This window comes from Phanerochaete carnosa (assembly GCF_000300595.1).
Source record: "Phanerochaete carnosa HHB-10118-sp unplaced genomic scaffold PHACAscaffold_1, whole genome shotgun sequence".
Taxonomy (NCBI): domain Eukaryota; kingdom Fungi; phylum Basidiomycota; class Agaricomycetes; order Polyporales; family Phanerochaetaceae; genus Phanerochaete; species Phanerochaete carnosa.
Genome location: NW_006767628.1, coordinates 2619814 through 2641350, shown reverse-complemented (window position 1 = coordinate 2641350; position 21537 = coordinate 2619814). Strand labels below are relative to the sequence as shown.

General features: G+C 54.5%; 8 protein-coding genes across 8 annotated transcripts; 4 read left to right on the top strand and 4 right to left on the bottom strand.

The window, feature by feature from the left end:
- The first annotated feature begins 4059 nt into the window (after positions 1–4059).
- Positions 4060–5476, top strand: PHACADRAFT_247072 (uncharacterized protein). Its single transcript, XM_007390250.1, has 7 exons — positions 4060–4230; positions 4287–4317; positions 4378–4444; positions 4497–4518; positions 4638–4733; positions 4785–4818; positions 4869–5476. Exons 3-7 carry the CDS (start codon positions 4379–4381, stop codon positions 5236–5238), a joined length of 588 nt encoding a protein of 195 aa, XP_007390312.1. The 5' UTR covers positions 4060–4230; positions 4287–4317; position 4378; the 3' UTR covers positions 5239–5476.
- A 352-nt stretch (positions 5477–5828) lies between these two features.
- On the top strand, positions 5829–7616 carry PHACADRAFT_247071 (uncharacterized protein). Its single transcript, XM_007390249.1, has 6 exons — positions 5829–5881; positions 5935–6534; positions 6593–6690; positions 6748–7107; positions 7163–7364; positions 7416–7616. The coding sequence occupies exons 2-4, from the start codon at positions 6186–6188 to the stop codon at positions 6811–6813; spliced, it is 513 nt and encodes a 170-aa protein (XP_007390311.1). The 5' UTR covers positions 5829–5881; positions 5935–6185; the 3' UTR covers positions 6814–7107; positions 7163–7364; positions 7416–7616.
- Positions 7617–7711: 95 nt separating this feature from the next.
- On the bottom strand, positions 7712–11957 carry PHACADRAFT_204012 (uncharacterized protein). The gene is made up of 19 exons (XM_007390248.1): positions 11833–11957; positions 11733–11773; positions 11662–11676; positions 11576–11604; positions 11403–11527; positions 11227–11351; positions 11121–11174; positions 10995–11072; positions 10873–10944; positions 10790–10822; positions 10005–10738; positions 9861–9953; positions 9786–9803; positions 9653–9730; positions 9278–9599; positions 8595–9228; positions 8362–8536; positions 7938–8310; positions 7712–7886 (listed from the first exon to the last, which is right to left on the bottom strand). Exons 1-19 carry the CDS (start codon positions 11882–11884, stop codon positions 7824–7826), a joined length of 3114 nt encoding a protein of 1037 aa, XP_007390310.1. The 5' UTR covers positions 11885–11957; the 3' UTR covers positions 7712–7823.
- A 144-nt stretch (positions 11958–12101) lies between these two features.
- On the top strand, positions 12102–13672 carry PHACADRAFT_247065 (uncharacterized protein). The gene is made up of 4 exons (XM_007390247.1): positions 12102–12739; positions 12799–12956; positions 13020–13151; positions 13206–13672. Exons 1-4 carry the CDS (start codon positions 12133–12135, stop codon positions 13635–13637), a joined length of 1329 nt encoding a protein of 442 aa, XP_007390309.1. The 5' UTR covers positions 12102–12132; the 3' UTR covers positions 13638–13672.
- Positions 13673–13681: 9 nt separating this feature from the next.
- Positions 13682–14891, bottom strand: PHACADRAFT_180034 (uncharacterized protein). Its single transcript, XM_007390246.1, has 6 exons — positions 14741–14891; positions 14288–14684; positions 14180–14236; positions 14061–14124; positions 13934–14010; positions 13682–13880 (listed from the first exon to the last, which is right to left on the bottom strand). The coding sequence occupies exons 1-6, from the start codon at positions 14856–14858 to the stop codon at positions 13766–13768; spliced, it is 828 nt and encodes a 275-aa protein (XP_007390308.1). The 5' UTR covers positions 14859–14891; the 3' UTR covers positions 13682–13765.
- Positions 14892–14984: 93 nt separating this feature from the next.
- PHACADRAFT_247062 (uncharacterized protein) lies at positions 14985–16028 on the top strand. The gene is made up of 5 exons (XM_007390245.1): positions 14985–15172; positions 15232–15404; positions 15456–15609; positions 15676–15956; positions 16011–16028. The coding sequence occupies exons 1-4, from the start codon at positions 14996–14998 to the stop codon at positions 15820–15822; spliced, it is 651 nt and encodes a 216-aa protein (XP_007390307.1). The 5' UTR covers positions 14985–14995; the 3' UTR covers positions 15823–15956; positions 16011–16028.
- Positions 16029–16166: 138 nt separating this feature from the next.
- PHACADRAFT_180032 (uncharacterized protein) lies at positions 16167–17391 on the bottom strand (the record flags this gene model as incomplete). Its single annotated transcript, XM_007390244.1, has 7 exons — positions 17078–17391; positions 16957–17016; positions 16834–16893; positions 16709–16794; positions 16569–16657; positions 16355–16513; positions 16167–16292 (listed from the first exon to the last, which is right to left on the bottom strand). The coding sequence occupies exons 1-7, from the start codon at positions 17284–17286 to the stop codon at positions 16167–16169; spliced, it is 789 nt and encodes a 262-aa protein (XP_007390306.1). The 5' UTR covers positions 17287–17391.
- Positions 17392–18061: 670 nt separating this feature from the next.
- Positions 18062–19930, bottom strand: PHACADRAFT_247061 (uncharacterized protein). Its single transcript, XM_007390243.1, has 8 exons — positions 19579–19930; positions 19496–19516; positions 19165–19435; positions 19059–19113; positions 18866–19008; positions 18738–18813; positions 18508–18682; positions 18062–18434 (listed from the first exon to the last, which is right to left on the bottom strand). Exons 1-8 carry the CDS (start codon positions 19814–19816, stop codon positions 18265–18267), a joined length of 1149 nt encoding a protein of 382 aa, XP_007390305.1. The 5' UTR covers positions 19817–19930; the 3' UTR covers positions 18062–18264.
- Between the last annotated feature and the right edge of the window lie 1607 nt (positions 19931–21537).

Genomic DNA, 21537 nt, shown 5'->3' with positions numbered 1-21537 from the left:
ATTCCATGGTGCGCTCTGGCTCTTGCCCCCGATGTGTGATCGTTTATCCGTTATGAGCTCGCAGCTTTTCGCTAGAACATTTTCTTTGGATGTATCCCGCTCAGTCAAACGGAGTTCCTTTTGGCCCACCGTTTTCACCGTTCTAAACAGCGCACAACTGGTCCCGATGCGATCAGAAACAATAGAGCCAAATCCCCTTCCAAGCAGAAAACTCACAGATGCACGCATGGCAAGGAAGACAGTCTCGGGGGTACTTCGCAACGGCGAACCGCTGTTTCCGTCGCCATGGTGGCCGCGTTGGATGAGGAAGTTGGGACGGTTGGTGGAGACTGCTCGCCGCTGGCAGTTCTTTTGAGACATTTGCAACATGGGACGATCAGTACGCGATGAGGACGTGCGCACCAACACGGACGCCAGGAGTTCACGCAGCAAGGCTAACTGGTATCCAGGAGCAAGCCAGCCGGCTATGAATTGCTCCCGCGAAAGTGAGTCTGCCAATGGAGAGAAAGTCTAGATGCTGCAGAAAAACTGAGGCAAAGGGGAGCTGCCCAGAGTTCCAGGAAAAATCTCAGACTTCAGGAGGACATAACGACCAGGTTCCTGTCGCTATCCTGCAGCTCTTGAACTAATGAGGCGTGTGATGAAATGTAAGCAGAACGTAAGCGGTATCAATTAACCAACACACGCAAAGCTTAATCGCTCATGCGTATAGTTGACCGGGTGTGCAGCGAGCACGTAAGGGAAGTGGTCAGCCGCGCACGGACAAGCCTTGCTGAACTTTGTGACTATTCTGAGCGAAATCTCGTGTATAAGCTTCGTCCGTAAGCTCTTAGAAGGGGGAAAAGGGGAAACCAGCTCCTATCTACGCACCCGCGGTCTTCGGAATTTTGCCACGAGGTGTTCGCTCAGTATACGATGCGGGAGGTGAGTCTTGGGCTCTCCCACTCACCCCCGCAACATCCCTATGCCTCCGATGTCAGCATCGGATCCGGTAAGCACGCGGAGGAATAGCCGCTTCTGCGGTAGTCTGTCAAAGACATACGGATAAGTGCAGTCTGTTCCCATCGTCATCGATGGCAAACCGTACTTACGATGGCCCATTCTGTATGGCGTGTGGCCCGGGCACCCGCTCTCGTAATCCTCGGCAGAGGCATGTGGAGACTGCCGCGACTGGTCCGTAGAGAAGTCGAGTTATGTTGAGTTGCTCCGTGGGCGCTGTTGTTCTCTGTCGGGTTTCATGGTCTCAAAGCGTTCCCCGGGTCAACTCCAGGAGTTGTGCGGTTAAGGCCACTGTGACCTTCGAGGCCAGGACCGGCCTCCCTGTGGACGGAAAGCCTAGTCTTTTAGGAATGCCCCTTTTCTCGGGGCCTCTCCTCGGCAGACTTTTAAAAGCTAGTCCAAAGCTATTGGCCGCTATTAGCTTCAAGATGCGTCAGACTCCGGCGGCTGTGGTAGCGGTGCTTGAGTAGTCGGAGCTCTGGGACCCTGTATGTTTTACGGTAAGCTCTGACCAGCGGAGCCATGGCCTAAATTAAATATATGATGAGCAATTCTCAGCACAAACTGGCCGGAGACTTGTATGGATAGGCGAACCGCTGTGCATTGCTATCAGTGTATACTCCTGGGGCGCTTTAGCGAAAATATCGGAAGAATGTTCGGGACATTTCCGTAGTCAGGATCCACTTCTCCGTGAAGGCGGTGTAGGCGCACCCAGCGGCCACGGCGCATCTTGCCTAGTTGGAGGCTGAGCGCGTTGCTGGGGCGCTGGCGGGGACCCTGCGAAGACTGTAGCGAGATGGCGGATGTGAGAAGGAGATGGAGATGGAGAGATGTATTCTTGTGAAATTCTAAAGGCAAAGTTCAGAGGGATGCCCTGTACCCTTCCATCGAGCACTCGCCTGAGGGCAACTCGGAGAACCCGAACGTTCCGGCAGCTTGGTGCGCCTGAACTCTATCACAGACGCGCGTCTACCCAACGCTGGACACCACTCGCACCTCCCGACCTGCCTTTCGCACCAGCCTCTCGCGCTGCAAAGGCCTCTCTCGCTCCGAACCGAGCCTCGAGGCGTGCTTGAGGTACATCGGTGTCTATCGTGCACAGAAATCTCAAGGTAAGTATACACCATCTGCTCGAGTCATAGGCTCACCGGCGGTCACATAAGCACCCCTTATGGTCGTCTGCGGACACCTGGCCTCCAAAGCTATCTTTCCGAGGGCCATATGCTGCTGTTCTATATGGGAACCTTACCCCACTCTGCCCCGTAGTAAACTTTAACTCACGAGTGACACCGATGTCCTCGGTCGCTGCCAGCCGCACTCATCCGCGCGGCCGCCTCTGGCGCTCAGACTGTACTCCTAGCGTCATTAGCTGAGTAGCAGCCCCTCTACGATGAGTGTGCTTTACCTGTATGGCTATATGGGCGGACCCGGTCATATGCCAGCCGCCCTGCAACTCCACAAATGGCCTTCCAGAACGTTCGACTCGTGCAGCACATACGGCGACTTGCACACTCTACGCGGAGCGTCTGAGAGCATAATGCGATCTTACACGGGCTTTGGGTGCGCCCGCACGGGACAGCCGCCCAGGACACAATTAACCATGCACCGGAAAGGGTAGACAGCTTACACGCGCAGCCACGCAAGCTGCAAGGTCGCCGCGGTAGAAGACTCCTTCGACTCCTTCGATGGTCATAGGATCGGTCCGCTGTCCACGCTCGAGACATGCTCAGCGCTCACACCTTCTGTGGCGCGTTTATCCCGGCTTGAATCGCTCTATAGGAAGGTAGCTGGGACTATCCAGGTATGCCTTTCCTCCGCCTCCGGAGGTTGGGAACCGCACATCGAGCGGCATCTAGGCTTCAGATTAAGTAGGCTTTCCGCGTATCTCCCCTGGATCGCAGTACGTACGCGGTGCGTATCCGCAAAATTGGTCCGTGTAGTCGCCCTTTGCGGCTACTCTTCGTGCCTGTCGCTTTGTGCATCTGTTGGCTGTGTGCTGACAGAACCTTCTGCTGTGGTACGGGGGTTCGCCGAGCCCTCAGGTACCGATGTACTTACCAGATTACACCGGCTGATTGCCCAGACCTCCAGTGACGGTGCGGCACGATATCGCGATGTCTGGGCGACGTCCCGCGATGCCCCAGAGTCGAGTTCGCATGATCCGTTCTGCTTTGTCTTCGTTCATTAAACTGCACTGCCATCAGGGCAGAGAGTCCTCGCTCTGGAAGGTGTTGTTGTAAAGGGGGAGCAGGCAGGTCAGGTGGCTGTTATCTCTCCAATGCCAGACTCCATGTGTAAGAGCACGCAGAGTCTGGAGCAATTTCCCCAGCGGGAATTGGGTAAGACGGACCGCGTCACAAGACATAGAAAATCAATAGCCGGCGAGTGGTCTATGGTGCGGGTAGAACCCGTCTAGCGGGCTATGGTGTTTCTGGACCGCTATGGACGGTGACGCTAGCGGATCGCTTGGACTTGAGCCGTGGGTTCTGCGAGTGTCGTCTGATGGCGCCTCGAGGCCGCCACGATAAAATTCGAGGGTCTCCGAAACCAGGGGAGGAGCGGCGGGATGCATGGCGCACAATTGTTCAGGTTGTCTCGTCTGCTGAGGCTTATATCAAGCATAGAGAGGTCGAAATCCAGCGCAGCCAATCTTTTACTTGTGCCTGAAGACGTCGTTCAACTGCGAGAGACGGTGCGGCGATGCCCGGTTCGCCGCACAAAATAAAAGGCAGGCCAGCCATCGCGATTGGTTCGTGAGCAATAGAAGGGCGGCCCTCGTCACACTCAAATGACGGGCGACCACCATTGGGAAGTAGGTTCCAAGCCGGCCAAGAGGTCGCACACCTCGACCATTCTTGGGTCCGGGGCCGAAACGGGAGAAATTGCGAGCAAAAAGCGGGTGCGTGGGATTTGGACGGATTGCACCTTGAATGAGCGCGCGGAAAGAGCCGGATATGCTCCCAAATTGGGCACAGTTGGGACTTGTTTGCTCGTGGATAGAAATACGACTGAGGGGCGAGGCTATTCTATCACACTGCTCACTTCGTGCTCTCGTCCCCCGCCTCTCTCTCCACGGCTTGGCTCGCTCCTGTGCTCTCTTTTACGACCATCCACGAACTTGCGACGACGTTTTCCGGTTCCGATTCCTCTTCATCTCACCTGCTCGCATCCCTGGTCCTGAGCTCACCGTTCCGCGCAACACATACAGTACCTTATACGACAGCTTCTTTGGTGCGTAGCCCCCTCGGAGAAGCGGGCGCAACGACATTCTGATGTCCTCCTTGCAGTCTTACCAGTACTCGTTTATCCTTAACTAAGGTTCGTGTTCGTCACCCCGCTTTTGTCACAAGCATAGCTAAGTGTCGGGCCGTGGATCAGAATGGATAGCTGGCGGGTCGCCGTGCTGGGTGATGGTGGCGTCGGAAAGACGGCGTTGGCAGTTCAGGTGAGCAAGCTCGTGGGCCTGCCGTTCTTTTGTCGCTCATTGGTTCGTCCAGTTCACCTTGAATTGCTTTGTTGGTAAGTCTCGCTTCCGTTTGTCCAGTGTTTTTGTCGCTCACGTCTTGCCCTTGTGATCCAGAGGTACGCGACATGCGTGTTTATCTTATTCGCCTCAATGAGGACTCAAGATGTTGTATAGACGTATGACCCGACGATTGAAGACGCCTATCGGAAACAACTGGTTGTGGACAACCGCATGTGTTTCGTAGAGGTTATCGACACTGCTGGTCAAGGTGCGTGTTTCCCAATAGCTGGCATGGTGCAATACTGACGATACGCTCCAGAGGAATACGCTACGCTCCGAGACCAGTGGGTTCGGTACGGTGCTTGTTAAACCCCTCTTTCCTCTTACTGACAGCGCGGAACAGTGAGGGGCAAGGATTCATCCTCGTCTACTCGATAGCATCACGAGCAACCTTCGACCGCCTGGAAGTCTTCCGACAGGCAATGATGAAGGTTAAGAAATCTAAACCTGTGTTCATGCTTGTCGGCAACAAGTGCGACAAGCAGTACGAGCGGGAGGTCTCCCGCGAGGAAGGAGCGCAGCTGGCGCGTACGTTTGGCTGCGAATTCCTCGAGACATCTGCCAAAACTGCGTATAACGTGGAGCGGCTATTCACCACTCTTGTCCGCCTGCTGCGGCAAACGAGACAAAACGACCAGATTACACCAGGGCCTTCGAGACCAGCGGAAGGCGGGAAAGACAGGACGAAGCCAAAGAAATGCATCATCATGTGAGGTGGCCGTTCTGGACTCTATAGATTTGTCAAGCTGTTCCTCCCACTTACCTCTTTTTCCATGATACCCCATCGCATCCATTTGTTTCTTTCTACTTCAATTTGGGCATTCCTGGCTGTGCTGATTGGGAGGATCACTGGCACTACTTCACGATTTCTGAAGTTACTGCGACACGTCTACGTTCATCATGTACATATATTCACACTCACTTCTCACATGCACGGATACTGCTGCTCTCTCATTCACGTACATGCATGTAGCTGACGTGTACATACTGTCGTGCAATTTCTCGTTCGCTGCGGACTCCGCTGGCTCGTCGCAGCCCTTGCGCTCCCCTGCGCGTCACGCTACGGCGATCGCACTTTTGTGGCATCTACATCACGGTCTATATGTCAGGTACACGTGTACCTTGCTACGGACGATCTTCGAGAATGTTTTATAGCGACGTCGCGGGAGGTCTTGGACCGGAGTTGCAGTGATAGGCATACTCACAGTATTGTTAGCCTTCGTCACCGCCGCAAGATGACTGCCTCATCACTGGGGTTCCATTGTGAGCGACCAGATTTCATGGTACACTCGATACCGGACGGCGACGAATTTCGCGTTCAAAAAAAATGTCTCACAGAAGGCAGCGAGGTCTTTCGTACGTCCTTTGCACTCTCATAAAGAGTCCGCGGACTTCTCTGAAATTTACAGGTGACATGTTCCGGTGCTGCGACGCTGGAAGCGGTGTGCTCGAACTGCACGAATCGGCATCCTCGCTAGCCCTGCTGTTCCAGCTGCTGCACAGCACGCCCGAGCCTTACGTACCTGCTGACGGGGCGGACGCTGCCAAGTCTGACGACTACGTGCACATCAAACAGAACATTCCTGCGCGCGCAATACCCTTCCCGCTACTGCCGTCGCTCTTCGCGCTGGCGGATAAATATGCCGTTACGCCGGCGATTATGCAGGTGTGCACTTCGCACCTCGCGGCGTACGCGTCGACATACCCACTCAGGGTGTACGGCATGGCCGTGGGCATGGGTTCCGATGTGATCGCGGCCAAGACGAGCAAATATTTGCTGCATCCGCCCCTGACATCGTACTCGACCAGCGAAATCAAGTGCATTCCGACCGCGGAGGCGTACCACAGGCTCGCACTCTTGCACGAACATCGTATCAAAAGACTCCGAGAAATGCTGATTGATGAAAAGATCTTCCCCCAGGGTTACGGCGAGTGCAAAAAGCACACGCAACGGACCAAGACACTCTGGGGGGTCAAACAGGCCATGGTTTCCGGTCAAATTGCGGCTGGTAAGACTTGTCCAGGCCGTGCGTGTATTCCACAAGTTTCTGAGACATGCACTCGTAGCTACGGACGTGGCCGGTGAGATGATGGTTGACCTCGACCAGTTGTCCGGTTGTACCACATGCTTCAAGGCGTGGGTCGCTGCGACCGACATGCTCGGAGTTAGTCTGCGCACTCTTACACAGTCCGAAGCCGATACTAATCCATTTGCGCTCTAGTACAAATGCTCCAAGGTACCCAGACGCATCGACAAGCTCCCCACCAGCACAGAGCGGCAGGTCTAAAGACGTGTTCCTCCGCGCCGTCTACTTATTGTGCCAGAAGAGCGTCCGAAGATTATTCCACCGGTCCGAGTCGCGATAGAGATAGATCATGGACTTGTGCATCCCTGCTTGTAATGTCTCTTCATGCTCTTGGAACAACCACATTACGGCACCCCAGGAGAGAGCGGCAAATATCGAGAAGTATTTCGGGTCGGGGTGTAGTGGCGTGACTTTTCCAGAAGGCGGGGGATGCGCCTTCGAAATGTCTCTCGGCATGGTAGATGCAACCACTCGCGAGCAGACGTATAGGACAATCTAGATTATTTGTATATGAGAAACATGCGTAGTTATCATATGTAGTGCGACGTGCCTGCTCATTGATAGCGGTGCGGTCCCCGAATACGAAGTAACCACCCACGAGACCGGCAATAAACGGATCTAGCGGGTGTTCGTTGCCTTTATGTGCCCTCTTCTGCAGAATCATCGTGGTCTTGTACAGCGAGACGAACTTGGCGAGGTTCATGGCGTGCGTTATTGTCGCCGAGAGCACATTCTTGACTTTGGTCCGCCAACTGGAAGAAATTGTGCCAATCGTTCTCGGGCGAATAGAATTCGTGACTTACTCAGCCCTGCTGAACAGCAGAGTCATAACCAAAGCATGGGGGAATCGAACCTTCGCCCCATACACGAGCCCGTTCCGTGCGCCCTTCAGGATGGCCCAGTAGTCATGGTACGCCGGATCGGTTATGATCTTGTGGATTACAGCCAGCAGTGCCTGCACGTTCTCGCGTACAAGACGCAAGATTAGAGTCCGGAGGGACCTGAGCGGCGGCATGGAGGAGAGATGCGAGAGGCGGCAGCGGTAGCAAGCCGGGTCGAGCGCAAGTTCGAGACACGGGCGATATAAGCGCACTGAGGTGGCGTACAATCACATGCGAACGCGAGTAATTACAGTATGGGACATATATTCCGTATGACGTTATGCAAGCAGAGTAAAAACAGGGTAACTGCATAATACGAAATCTCGCGAACTACGGCTTGCCGAAGTATTCATCTCTGAAGTTAAAGTCCTCAGCGATAGACACGAACTCGATCTGCGAAGACAGTTAGCGAAAGTAGCCTGATGCATAAGGGGAAAGACGTACCCCGTTCTCTTGGGGCAGTTCATTGCGCGTCTCGGTAAACATCACGAACCTGCGGTAGTTGTCCATCATGACAGGCTCAAGCTGCATCCATAATATGTCCTGGATGAGCTCTTGGTCAATAACAGAAACCAAGTCCTTGTCGAGCAACTTCGGATGCTTCTCATTGAATAGTCGCAGGCTTTCCTCCATAATACCCGTGGCGTCCAGATCACAAAGGTTGAGCATCCATTCGGCCCACTGCAGCCCAGGATCGACCATGACTGAAATGTCATCCTTAGCTGTCCGCGGCTGGCGGGATTGAGGTGGTGCTTCCAGAAGAGATATCTTGCCATCTGTGATGAGGTCCAGCAACGGCCTGTAAAAAAAGTCGTTCCTGGAAGATTGTGAGCTATCAAATCACTAACAAGAGCAGCCAGCAACTTACTGCCTAAGCAGTGATATAACATCGCTGCCAGGGTAACTAATCTTTGCAACCGCAGCGATGACAGAGGGATGTATATAGCAGGTCCAGAGCGGGTGTTCATCGAACTGCTCAATGAGCTCGTAGACCTTGAAAGGGTCTTGAAGAATAGCTTTCGCAGAGAATGTAGCTACGCCACCTAAGAAAAATTTGTTAGTCTCATGACACGTCAGCGACAACTCACGATAAACACACACCAACAGGGTATATCTCCCTTACGCCCCAGCGACCCGGCGGGACAGACGCATGTGTTCCATATGAATAGAATCGCAGCTCAGGCCGCTTGTATCGCCGAAGGGCCAGCGCCTGAAGCTTATGCAGCTCATGTAGCGACCCAACATGGACAAAGACAACTCTGGTGTCCTCTTTATACCCCGCCCTCTCTGCGTTCCACTCATCCAAAATAGCCACCAGAAGCCTCGTCTCAAACCCAAGGTCCGTTGGGCTGCCATCTGATGGGTAGTGCCAGATGCAGTATTTCCGGACTCCGCGTGTGAAGAAGTCGTAGTCTGCTGCGTTGAAATGGTGTAAACGTAGACCTTGCGCCAGCTGAGGGTTGGCGGTGAGCTTCTTGCTGAGGTCCGAGATCTTGCTACCCAACTCGAGCGAGATATGGCCGTCATCTAAGTTGAGCCGCCCATGAGCTGCCTGCCACTCGTACTTCTGATACTGTTCAACGGTGAGCTTCCACGGGATAAGGACAGCAATTAGTGCATGCTGGCGAAGTTGCTCGGGCACTTTGAGTGCTTTGCAGATGTTGTGCGACGCAGTCGGGACGAGGAGCAGTACGCCAACCTGATTGTTGTCCATGTGTACACGGGCGTATGTGAACTGGGGTTATTGTCAACACAGCTTACTTACAAGCACGGATGAAGCTTACCTGACGGCGCCGACTCAAGTACGTAGCGAAGGCATTGAAGGTTGCCTCGTCTTCGATTGCCCTATGCGACACCTTGCAGTGCTGCTGGATAGGTGCACATGCACGCAGCAGCAAGTACACATCCGTGATATCGTGGAGCTTTTCGAGCCGTAGTGTCGAAATTTCCGCTGTGCAACAAAGATTTAGTCGTATGCCACCTGGTCGAGGCTCAGTGGGTTCTGAGAGAGAGATGTTGCATAGTCTAGCTGCCGGTATAGCTCGATTCCGGGCCGTCTCCATGTACAGCTCGCCTCCCCATTGCCATTTTTTTGGTATGCGGGTCCTATCACCAATAAATTCGCGAATTTCGGGAGACATTGAGTAGAGGGAACTAACTGAGGTAAGTCGGGTTTTTTCGTAACCGGGGGTGGGGCTGCAGGAGCGTCCACGTCCATTTCATTGCCAGTCGGTTCACTATGGTTATTGTCAGCTGGATAACGGACGAGAAGCAATACGACCCGTCACTCACGGCATCGGAGCAGCCAGTCTATGCAAATAGATGAATATGAATAGCGAGGGCTTCTGAAAATGAGTGTCGACTTACTGCTCAGGCATAATAGAGGCCAAGAAGTTTTCCGCTGCCTTCTTCTGCTGCTCTTGGGGTGATGGCTGCCGACGCGCCATGGCTGCTTTCCGGCTGGATGTCCATTAGGTATATGACAGTGGCCATGTGACGCGAGTTACCTACGGATCGGGAGGGCGGTCCACAGGCACGGAATTCGCTGCATTGGAGTTTTGCTGAGGCGCAGTCCAATCAGCAGAGCCCGAACCGACAGTGTTTCCCCAGCCTCCCGTAACAGGCGATTGACCACGACCCCATCCCGCACCAGCGCCCCATCCACCAGTAGGAGCAGGGGACTGTTCGCGACCCCACCCTCCGCCAACCTCGGCCACAGGTGATTCCACAGTTTGCGGCTCTTGGGGTCCCGATGGGAACCATCCAGTCGCGGCGGGCCTTCTCGGGTCTTGCGACGGCCCTGCTTGTGATACAACGGGTGATGTGGGCGACGTCCGCTGAATGGAACCCGACACAGATTTGTTCTTTTTAAAACTGAGATTCTTGAGAGGGTCTTTCTTCGTGTTTGCCTGACCTGCCGGCGGTTGCGGAGTAGGCCCGGGCGCAGAAGCCGACTTTGCAACAGTACCCGTTCGTTCAGCCAGACGTCTCTTCGTCTCCGTGAAGTTCGCAGCGTCGCTTCCCATCGGGAGCGTCATGAGTTTTACTTTCGGCTCTCGATTCTTGTGGTTAGGAGCTGCCGATTTCGGCGGGAGAGGAACGTTGTTGGCCGCGCTGGTGGGGGCAGTTGGTGTAGGCTCTGAGAGCTTCTTTTCCACGGTCATTGCTGGTGAAGATGGTTCCGAGAATAACGGATCATGCTCCGGCGTACTGGGCCGCGGTCTTGCAGGTTCTTTCCCCTTGCTCTGGAAATAGTTAGTGTTAAAAGGAACACGGGTACGATTCTGCAAGCTTACAGGTTTCGTCGCACTTATACTGTCCTGTTTGGTCTATACGCCCTTAAACTTGAGAAACATCAAACTTGAGCACGAGGACTCACTGCCTTAGGTTTAGAGACGCTAAACTTTCGTGGAGCCTTACGCAAAGGCTTATCTGAGTCTTCCGAGCTTGACTGTACAAGTTGTTGATGATACCGAAGTCTGACATTCTATTGCAACTCACAGCTGAATCTGATTGATACTGTCGACCTCGCTTGGAGGAACTAGCTTTCGAAGTGACAGGTACATCATCCTCAGAATCCTACATATTGTCAATAAATCTTTCTTTGTGAAGACATATTTCACAAACCGATGATTCAGAGTTCTCTATTGTCGGTTTCTTCAGAGTAGTCTTTCCTTTAGCCTGCAGAGCATCAACTTACAAGCGGGAGTGGCAAGCAGCATAGAAGACACACATTCTTTCTCATAATCGCCTTGCCAATCACTGACTTCTGAGTCCCAGACCCTTGTCGTTTCTTTTTCTTGCGGATGACTTCCTCCGGCTCACCGAAATGCGCATGAAAGAACTCCTTCTCCTTCTCTGATAAGGCGCGATCAGCATAGTGTATAGTGTATCAACGACCACATTCACCTATCCATTCTGGTTCAGCTTCGAAGACGCACCCTTCCTCGTAGTCATTGTCATCTGTGCCAACGTGCTTCCAGAAGCTCTTAAGGAGCCGATCGCAGCCTTCGACGTTTTCAGAAGGTTCCCAGCTGTATTTCTTGTATAAAAGAGTTGTGTGTGTTATGTTTCACACTTACCTGTCGGCTTCGGGACCGTACCCCGCCCACTATGCATGGAGCCGAGTTGATAAGACTGTGAACGCCATCCAGCGCAAGGTACCCACCCTGACATAGTAATCCTGTAAGCAGTAGGATAAGAAGCGCATCCTTCTCTTACGGTAACACATAAACTCACCCAGTCGCCGGCGCTGTTCACCTTGGCCTTCGTGATAACCTCTGGATCGAAACTGCTTTAGTAGACGGATCAGGGTGGCAAGTAGGTCGTGGCAGCGTACCGACATGAAACTGCTCCTCGTCGTCTTCTTGGAATTTCTTCTTCTTCGCCATGATTGTAGGGTGAGATTAAGGGTGATATGTCTGCCGTGAATATCTATTCCACTGTGGCGAAGGTCGCGGCTCGCAAGAGCTGTGCCGCGCGAGAGCCAAATACTGCGTGGCGTTCACGTGCCTGTGCTGGCATATGGCGCTTTCGTGGTCCGGCTAACGAGAGCAGTTCTGGGGTTTGTCCACCTTCTCCCACGTCTCTCTGCACCTCGTCGTCTTACAAGACGAATCCGCACGCTCAACCTTAGACAATGGCCAGTAAACCCAAGTCAAAGCAGGAGGAGGCCCTGGCGTTCCTTGACGACCTCGATAACATACCCCCTCCGCCTCCCAGCTCCAGCGGCGCGCAGAATGCACAACCTCCCTCTGAAGGCGAAGCGGAGGTGTACGCCTTCATCGACGAAATCACGCAGAAGAGCTCAGAGCCCCCGCGTTCCACCCTCTTGCACGCCGATCGGCCGTCGCGTGCAGGCACTCCTACTCTGCGCAAGAGCACCGAGCGCGTGAGAGTCGGTGCATCCTCGCCGCTCTTGCCAACTGCTTCGAGCTCTACAACTCCTCTTTCCGCCACGCCCCTTGTTCGGACGGAATCGAACAATTCGCGTGTCTCGCTTACTTCCGCTGTGAAGCAGGAATCGGGTCAGGCGACACCACCCCTCGCACCGCAGTCTCAGCTGCTAGCGAGCTCGTCCAGCGGCTGGGGATGGAACAGCGTCTGGTCGACAGCGTCTTCCGCTATTCAACAAGCCAGGACTGTGGTCGACGAACAGGTCAAGAACCTTCCCAAGAATGAACAGGCACGTAAATGGGGAGAAGGTGTCCTAGAGTATGCGAAGGCCGCGCAGCTGGACAAACTCGGTACGCAACCATTCCCATAATCCAGAACTTAGCTTGAGGCTTATAAAATGTTACGCTAGGCAAGGACTTCAAGCGAGTGGGTCTATCGACTCTCACTGACATCCTGAATGTTGTCGCACCTCCGATCTCGGAGCACGAAGTCATCCAAGTCTGGCTCAGTCACGATATGATCGGGTATGATGGCGTCGAGTCCCTTGTGTACAGAGCCCTGACAAGGGTTAGTAACTCTTCCACTGCATCAAGTGTTCGCGCGCGTCCTCATCTACTGACGCTCCTCTAGATTATGGAACAAGTCGAGGGTGGTGACCTGGTGGTCAACCGAGGAGACGAGTCTCGACCCAAGTCAGGCTCGCCAGAGAAGCGCGAGACAAATGCGGTCGACGGCCTTGATGCTGCTATCAAGCTGGCACAGGTACACTCGCAATCCAATACTACACTGGACCAGTCTGATATTTACACCCTCCAGGCCGAGCTGAATGAAGTGATCAAGCGCAACGTGCAGCCTCCGTCAACAACTAACCCAGCTCAGAATCCTACCACGTATTCATACGTGTACCTGCGCATCCAGCCCTTCAGGACATCACTATCCCTCCCGTCACAATCAGAATTAGAGGCCGAGAGCATTTCGCAGACGACCCTGCAGTTCCTTCTTTACCTTGCCGACCCTGTTCACCAAGTCGTACACTCCACCATCACACAAGCGATACCGAACAAATGGCTCGATATCTGGGACGAGTATGAGTGGGTCGAGGATTCGGTTGTAGAGGCCATCAGGGTAGGCGTGGAAGTCATTGGACAAGAGTACGTCGTCTCGCGGATGGGTTGGGACCAGAAGAAGACGGAGGATACCAAGGTAGAGGCGGAGCTCGCCACTGCAGTCGAAACAAAGGCTCAGTGAAATCGATCAATGCAAACCTGGCTCGCCGCGCGGTGTTTAAGAGGGGAACATTGGGTGAATGTACCATTATTTGTTCGAGCACAGCTCGGATCTGGAAAGAGATAATATTATGGTGCATTGCTACACATCTACTTCTTCTCAGCAGGTGGGGGAGGCGGTAGCGGGACGTGTTTGAACTCGTCAGGCCTTTTGGGAGTGGTACCATCGCCGACCTGCTCCCACGGAGAGAGGGCATCGAAGTTCCTGCAAAACATATGTTTAGCATAACCTGGCAGGTGAAGAGGGAGAAGCCGAACCTGAATGCCTGGGTAAGCTGGAGAGGCTCATAAACGACACGCTTGCGCTCCTCGTCATATCGAACCTCAGTGTAGCCCTGAATAAAAGTTGGCAAACTATCGGCAGAGGCGTACAGACAAGACTCACAGTCAGCGGGAAGTCCTTGCGTAAGGGATGACCCTCGAAGCCATAATCCGTCAAAATGCGACGACTAGAAAAATTGCTCAGTTAACCATAGTTCAGCAACAAAGCAATTGGCGACGTACAGGTCGGGATGGCCTTCAAAGTAGACACCAAACAAATCCCAGACTTCACGTTCATACCTATCCGCCATTCAGTTCCACGCGTAACTACGCTATAAACTGCTAACATACCAATCGGCACCACGATAGAGAGACGCAGCAGTCGGAACTGCATCAACCTCGCTGGCATAAGTCTTAACACGGATACGTCCTCCATGCCTGACACTGAGCAAGTTGTAGACGACCTCGAACCGCTTGTCGCGCTCTGGAAAGTCGACAGCGGTGATGTCCATGACACTCTTGAACTGGCCTTGTGAGTGGTCGCGGAGGAAGGTGAGCACGGGGACGATGCCTGACGGCGGGGTGTAGAGCGTGAGCTCGTCCTTAAGAACAGAGAACTGCTGGATGAACTTGGGCAGGCACTGGAGGAGGTACGCCCCGAATTCGTGCAGAGCCTTGGTCGTCTCGGCATGCCGCACGATCGTCGGGTTGGGCGACGTCGGCTCGGTAAATGGCGACTCGGACGGTGCTGGCACGTATGGGATGTGGGCTGCAGCGGTGCATGTAAAGCGCAACTTCACTCACCCTGGGTGGACGGTGAGGCGTGGAAGCGGCGAGCGACGCAGGCAGTACCGATCGCTGCCTGGCGTACGGGCAGCTGCCTGACGAGTCTGCCTGTTCTGAGGGCCAGACGGAGAGACATAGCGTTGCGAACAGTGGATGGTAGAGCGGCGAGAGCGTCTCGGCGAGACACGAGTTTGGCACTCCGACGCCTTGCGAACAAGCGCCGCGGCGGCAACCACTCAATACTCAGCGTTCATACCACCACCGCACACAGGGATGTCCAGTGAAAATGGGCCAGTGACGGCCGTCATTGACTCGCTGCCATACTACGATAATGACCTCGAGCGGGACCCCAGCCTCAAGGAGCGGGCAGAGAAGCTCATCCAGAAGGAGTTGGGGAAGGAAGTGCAGAGCTTGCATCCTCGCGTGCCGCCACCACCGACTCTCTTTGCTGTTCGTGCGCATGTTCCACATTGCTTATATGTGCTGATGTCTATAATCTGCTCTCACAGAATAGCCCTCTGCTACAGCAAGAAATGGCCCGTGTTGAGACACATCAGCCTATGCCGCAAATAGACACGTTCCGCTACCAGTTGCCCGGACCAACAAACACGCCTGCTACTGAGGAGGACTGGGAAGCTGCTCTGAAGAACGCTCAAGCACAATTGGAACACCAACGGTTGCGGTGCGCGCAATGTCCGCCAATTTTATGTGGCTGTCACTGACCCCGCCCCAGGCACATGAACTTTGCCCTTCTACAGCAGTATGGCTCGAATGCGTGGCGGATACACAACTTCCTGCTGGAACAGACCGCGAAGAACCTGGAGAAGGCCGTGGAAGACCTCAAACAGTTAACAGTTGAGGTAAACCGGGAACGGAAGAACTTTCAGGTGCGCTCATCTATCAACGCCTATTGCTGTGGGGAACTGCCGCTGATGTGCGGTTTTGCCAATTAGACTGGCGTTGGCACACAACTTAACACCCTGGAGACTCGCTGGACCGAGCTCATCTCGAGCGTCTTGCAGATCGAGATGGCCAATGTCGCGCTCGAAGGAGAGATCGACAGGCTCAACAAGCGGGAGGTCGAGCTATCCAACCTGTAAAACACTGGACGCTTGTCGCGGGCTGTATTATCGTTATTATACTTTTCACTCTGCGTATAATCACCTGGATCGCGTTTTGCTGATGAAATCTTCCGGAGATTGATTGCAGTGAAACGGTGTAAGCTACACGAATTGTAGGTACCGTGCTACGAAATGAAAGAGGGTCCTGCTACTTAATCGCTAATTAGGCATGACATAAGGAGAAAAAAGAAATCTATGGAGCTTCCAGATTGGAGAAAAGTCTTTCCAGGCCTGCGACAAAGTCTATAGTCTGGTTGCAATGCATTCCAGGTGCTGTGTACCTGTAAGTGGCTCCAGGCCTTGTTCGCTGCATTTAAGACCCTTCAATTGAAGCAATTCGCATACGCATCCGGTGGCAGGGCACAGGGCCAGGAGCCCGCGGCGATGACACCCTCCCAGACCTGCTCGCAAGACCTGAAGAGGTCGAGCGCGGCGCGGGCGTGTTCGACCTATTCACGGTTCGTAAGATCAGCGAACAAGCCCTGCCGCGAAAGGGAGATGGATCGCATACGGGGATGTCGCCATGGAGACCGATGTTTCTGCCCATGAAGCTGTTCACGAGAGTCACAAGCGGGACCTGGACGTTGGGCCTGTAGCGCAGGCTGCGCCGGAAGGGAAGGAAGAGCGCGATGTCGCGCGTGTCGATGGCGGGGTGCGAGAGTCCCATGACCTTGCACCGCGTAGTTGAGTGCGTTGCGACAGCTAGCATGGACCAGGCCACTCACCGACAGGAACTCCCACAGAGCGTACCCAACGAGAATTTTGCCGCGGAGCATCATTGCCACCCTTTGTTGGACTTCAGGAAAGGGCGGCGCTGGCAGAGGGCGTTGAGCCAAGGTCCGTGGGGCGACGGTGAGCGACTTACCTCCGGCAAGATGGCCAGCGGTCAAGCCTGTCTCGGCTGTGCGATAGTCGCTCACTGGCTGGCTATGTGCGTGCTCTGTGGTAAGGCTGCCGGTGATATATGGAATTCAGGTTGAATGCACTGACGTTGGGCGGACATAGGTGTCGTAGAGGATAAATCCGCGATAGTCGGCCAAAGTAACACGCCTACAAAGTGGGTATATGCGTCAAAACTCCGTGACAGACGGCGTCAAGGGTGCATGCGCTTACGCCACCATAGGCAGCCTGGAGATACCGTGGAAGACGGTCTGAACGGCGCCGGCGATGTACCTGGAGCCAGCCGCGACGGTGAGCATGGGGAGCACAACAAGCAGTGGGGCACAGTGCTGACCTTTCCGGTGGATAGACCTTAGTGGGCCGCCACTGTGGCATCTCGTGCTGGGTCTGCGGCGCCTTCTGGCCAGGGACAGAGGCCATGGCGAGGCCCCTTACCGGGATGAGGTCTTTGAAGAGTTGTGGGTCGTTCCACTCCATGTCTTGTGCGGCGGGTCCTTGCTGGAAGGCTTGCGAGGGGACTGCATAAATGCTGAAGTGGCTCATCGGGTCCAATTAGGATATGTCATTTAGGGTAGCCCCAAGTGGGGGTAGATAAATGGACGGGGACTTGACGGCAGAGTAAGTGTCGGATTCATCATGATACATGATACCCCTTCAAGCAGATTCGCCTGTGCCGTATCCTGCGTCTCGCTTTGCCTCGCGGCGACGTAGAAACCGGGGCTAAGGAAAGCGCCGTTCTAGCTTTGCTCGACGTGAACAACGCTTGGAGACAATGAGCCGGTACACCCGTCCTGATGGACAGATGTGAGCTTGACGCCTCTGGCCGTGCGCATACAGCCACAAAGCTTGCGATCTGCGGGAATGAGGGATGTAAGCAAGACCGCGGGTCGTGTGCAGGTGCGGGGTCAAGGAGGCTACCGCCGGTAGATCTGTGAGGTGTCACCGGAGCCGTCGACGATAGAGGGAGTGGGCGAGGTGCTGTGGTCAACACAGAGATGCGCAAACATTGCATTAGCGCAGACGTGGATGGGATATCAGTTCGTCTCGGCGGTGCTCCGAGTGGCCAGTAGCATGCCTCCGAGCCCGTTCCGGGCTGATTGACATGCTCTTCCGCGTCCGATCAAACCTACTGCGAAACCCTGCAGGCTGTGGGCGTAAGATGGCAAGGACACTAGATGACAACTATAAATGACAATCGCCCAAGTAACGCAGTCCACTGCCTCCAATACCTCAACGCCCGCTCGTCGTACACGCAACAGAATTTCATAGGAGACACAGCCCAACGTAGCTGCGAACAGCACATGCGTGGTAAATCCTCGCAAGCGACAGAAGTCGTTTGATATAGTGGTGATAAACAAGTCTATGTGACAAGCACGAGTACCGCCGGCATTGCGAACAAAACATACCACCACCTCGGCAGTCCAGCTCGGCCGCGGACCATGGCACGTCTCGCAGAATCGGCACCAGCACCGCTTGTCGATCTAGGTGGGGTTATACCGAAGCAGGGACAACCGCCGAGGCTCACATCAGCCGTTCCTGGGGTGCCTCACCAGAAGCATCCGCAGCCGGCGGTACTGGACCACCTGTCAGCGCATCACCTTCCTTCCTTGCGACGTTGACCTGTTCAAAACTCCCCATACCGTTCAAGCCCCAGCGTGCCATCATAGTCTTATCTTCGTCCCATGGTGAACCTGCATTAATCAATTCGGCGTCAGCGACATTGTCCCAAGGCATACGAGAGCAATTAATCAGTGCGTTACGTACAGGGCGTAGTCAACATCTGCTCGCCGGTGAAGACCGCATTTGCACCGGCCATGAAACACATCGCCTGCATTGACTCATCAAGCGTCTGACGACCGGCAGCGAGACGGATAATAGTGCTAGGCAGGACGATACGCGCAGTGGCAATGGTGCGCAGCAGGGTGTGCCAGGGCACGGGCTGTGTTTTCCTATTAGTCTTGCAAGCCCGGTGACATCTATTCAGAACCACTGACTTCATTATTCTCTAAGGGCGTGCCTGGGATCGGCACTAGGGCGTTGACAGGGAAGGACTCGGGGTGTTCTGGCATGCTGTCCATCCGTCAGAACCTAGGACTGTCATGGGAGCTTTCGGCGTACATACTTCGACACCTCCCAGATGAGGCCGATGCGGTCATCGTTGGATTCGCCAAGACCCAAAATACCGCCGGAGCACACGCTAATCCCCGCGTCGCGGACGGCGGATATCGTATCCAGGCGTTCATCATATGAGCGAGTAGTGATGACCTGACCAGAACAGTCAACCTTGAAGGAGGTAGACATATAATTGTACTCACGGAGGGGTAGAATTCCCGCGAGGTATCTAGGTTATGGTTGTAGGCCGTCAACCCGCTGCGAGGCACGATCAGCGTCCGAGGGCTGTGGGGACATAGATTTGCGTACGCTTCCTTAAGCTGCCGTGCCTGATCGGGGGACAGCATACCCAAGGTCGTGCAGACCTCCATTCCCATCGCCCGGACCTCGCTCACCATGGTGAGGATGCGCGCGAATCCACTTTTCCGGCCGGCGAGATCGCGCCAAGCGGCGCCCATGCAGAAGCGCGTGCTGCCGTTCTCCTTGGCCTTGCGTGCCGCCTCGAGCACCGGTTCGATGTCAACCAGGCGCTGCGCTTTCGTCGGGGTCGAGTAGCGTGATGATTGAGAGCAGTATGAGCCTGGGAGAGATCTGAGTCCCGCACCCCACTAAGGCCGTGACCGCGAGACAGATCACCTACAGTCCTCGGTACATCCGCCAGCTGATCCGCCCTCGCCGATGAGTCTCCTGGACAAATTAACGGCAAAGTGAGATGGTACGCACTCTTGATGTTCATGAGTGTACAAAGCTGGATCTTCGTAGGATCATGGTACTGCCTGTGCACCGAAGCCGCGCGGAACACGAGATCGAGCAGGGGGCTGTCGTATATCACCTTGATCTCAGGCTTTGACCAATCATGTCGTGTCTTCAACTGAGGTTTTGAGGCGTCCTGGATGACCACTGTAGCGAGTCCCCTGCTGAGACGCACTGCACGTAGAGTTGATGGCCCTGCACGAAACATGGTGAAGATCAAGACGATTCTCTTTTGACTGCTTTTATCGACGTGAAGACTTTATGAGAGAGCGTGTGCGGAGGTCGCGGGGATGGAGGTGGACTTTGAACGGCGTTCCCCAGCGAGAGCAGCTTTCGCCCGACGTGCACAAGATCTGTCGGGGAAACTAGTTGGGGAAGGTGATGCCCTGTTCGATGCCATGCTGCCTAAACAATAGGCGCCCATAAACCCAGGTCGTCTACAAGAGCGCCCGCCCTCGTGGCGGCTCTTCACGTCCCTGACCGCAACCACTCGCACTCTTGAAATGCAAATGTTGCTCGGACGGCCTCTGCAAACAGGTCGGGTAACCAGATAGCTACAAGAGGCAGTAATTTTGACTGCCGTATGGCGGGACACGTCTTTTCTTGAACGATGGTTATTAATTGACCCTGTTGATCGTGCCCGCTTCAAGGGCTTTGGTCATAGACAGCTGTGGCCGTCACGGTAACAGTCATGGACCGCTCTGTGAATCGAGCTAGAGCTCCCAAATGCTGAGAAGGTCGGACACTGAGCCGTGCGCGAACCCGACAGGTACGTGAGGTACCAACAGTGCCTGAACATTTGACGGAATCATAGCCTGTCGATCCGCAAGGCGACCCCGCTGAGCGGATCGGTTGTTGTCGCCGCTGTGCGCAAAACAGACGTTTACTAGGCTATGTTGGCTGAGTAATGCTGTCTATCCATATCTGTCAGTTTCCAACTACGCATTCACACGTCAGGGAGCGCAGCACGCTATCGTAAAGTCGTCACTTGCCAGTGATAGCGGCTGTCCGTTCACGACGCTCCACCTCAGTGCGGGAGGCTGGGCTACTAATGTATGATTCTGATTCGCCTTATTCAGAACCACGTCAACTGACAGCAGTGTGTTCAAAGGTACCCACGGGGGAAAAGAGGGGACACTTTAAGTCTAATGAAAGCCTCGGAGCTTTCACGGCCCTGAGTGCAAGCATGCTGGTCATTGGCCAGGACAGACGATCGTAATTTTCCCTCACTTCCCGACGCGCTGATGAGAGCTCGAGATAGGGTGCCGTTTGACCCCCGGGTGGCGCGGGGCGGCGTCTTGCCTTACCCAAGCCTTATTCTCGACGGGTGTTGAGACCTTGCCTGCCACACCCTCCGCCTCTGCTTCGGTATTAAATCAGGCTTTCCACTGGGCAGATGAGCAAGCTGGCTGACTAGCCGCGTTCCAGAAAATGACGCATGGGGTCGTGTTTTACCATGCAGGCCCCACCGCGTATACACCTCATATCTCACCCTGAGCGGATGAACGAATGCGCAGCATGGCGACGAATGTGCATCACTGGGATTAGAAGCTACCGACGATAATTGCGGCTCGCGGCGAGTAGTGCTCGCTTGCAGGTTCTTGCACTTTCCATCAGGAAACGATGTCGTCATGCAGGCCGCTGAGTCCATCCTGCAACGGCGTGGGAGCGGCCCCACCTGCTCGCGCCAACGCGTCATAGCCGAGCTTCTAAGTTTCATACGGTGCGCACACAAGGTAGGACACTCAAAAAACCCAATAGTATTCCAAACATGCATCTCTAGCATGTCTCGACGTCAACACGCGTCATCGGAGTAGGTGGCAATGTACGTGACAACGAGAGGCGAATGTTCCCGGAGAGAAAAATGCTAGGTATTAAGACATATACAAGCGGTCCGGCGTTCGTACGTTGGTTGTATGGCATATTATA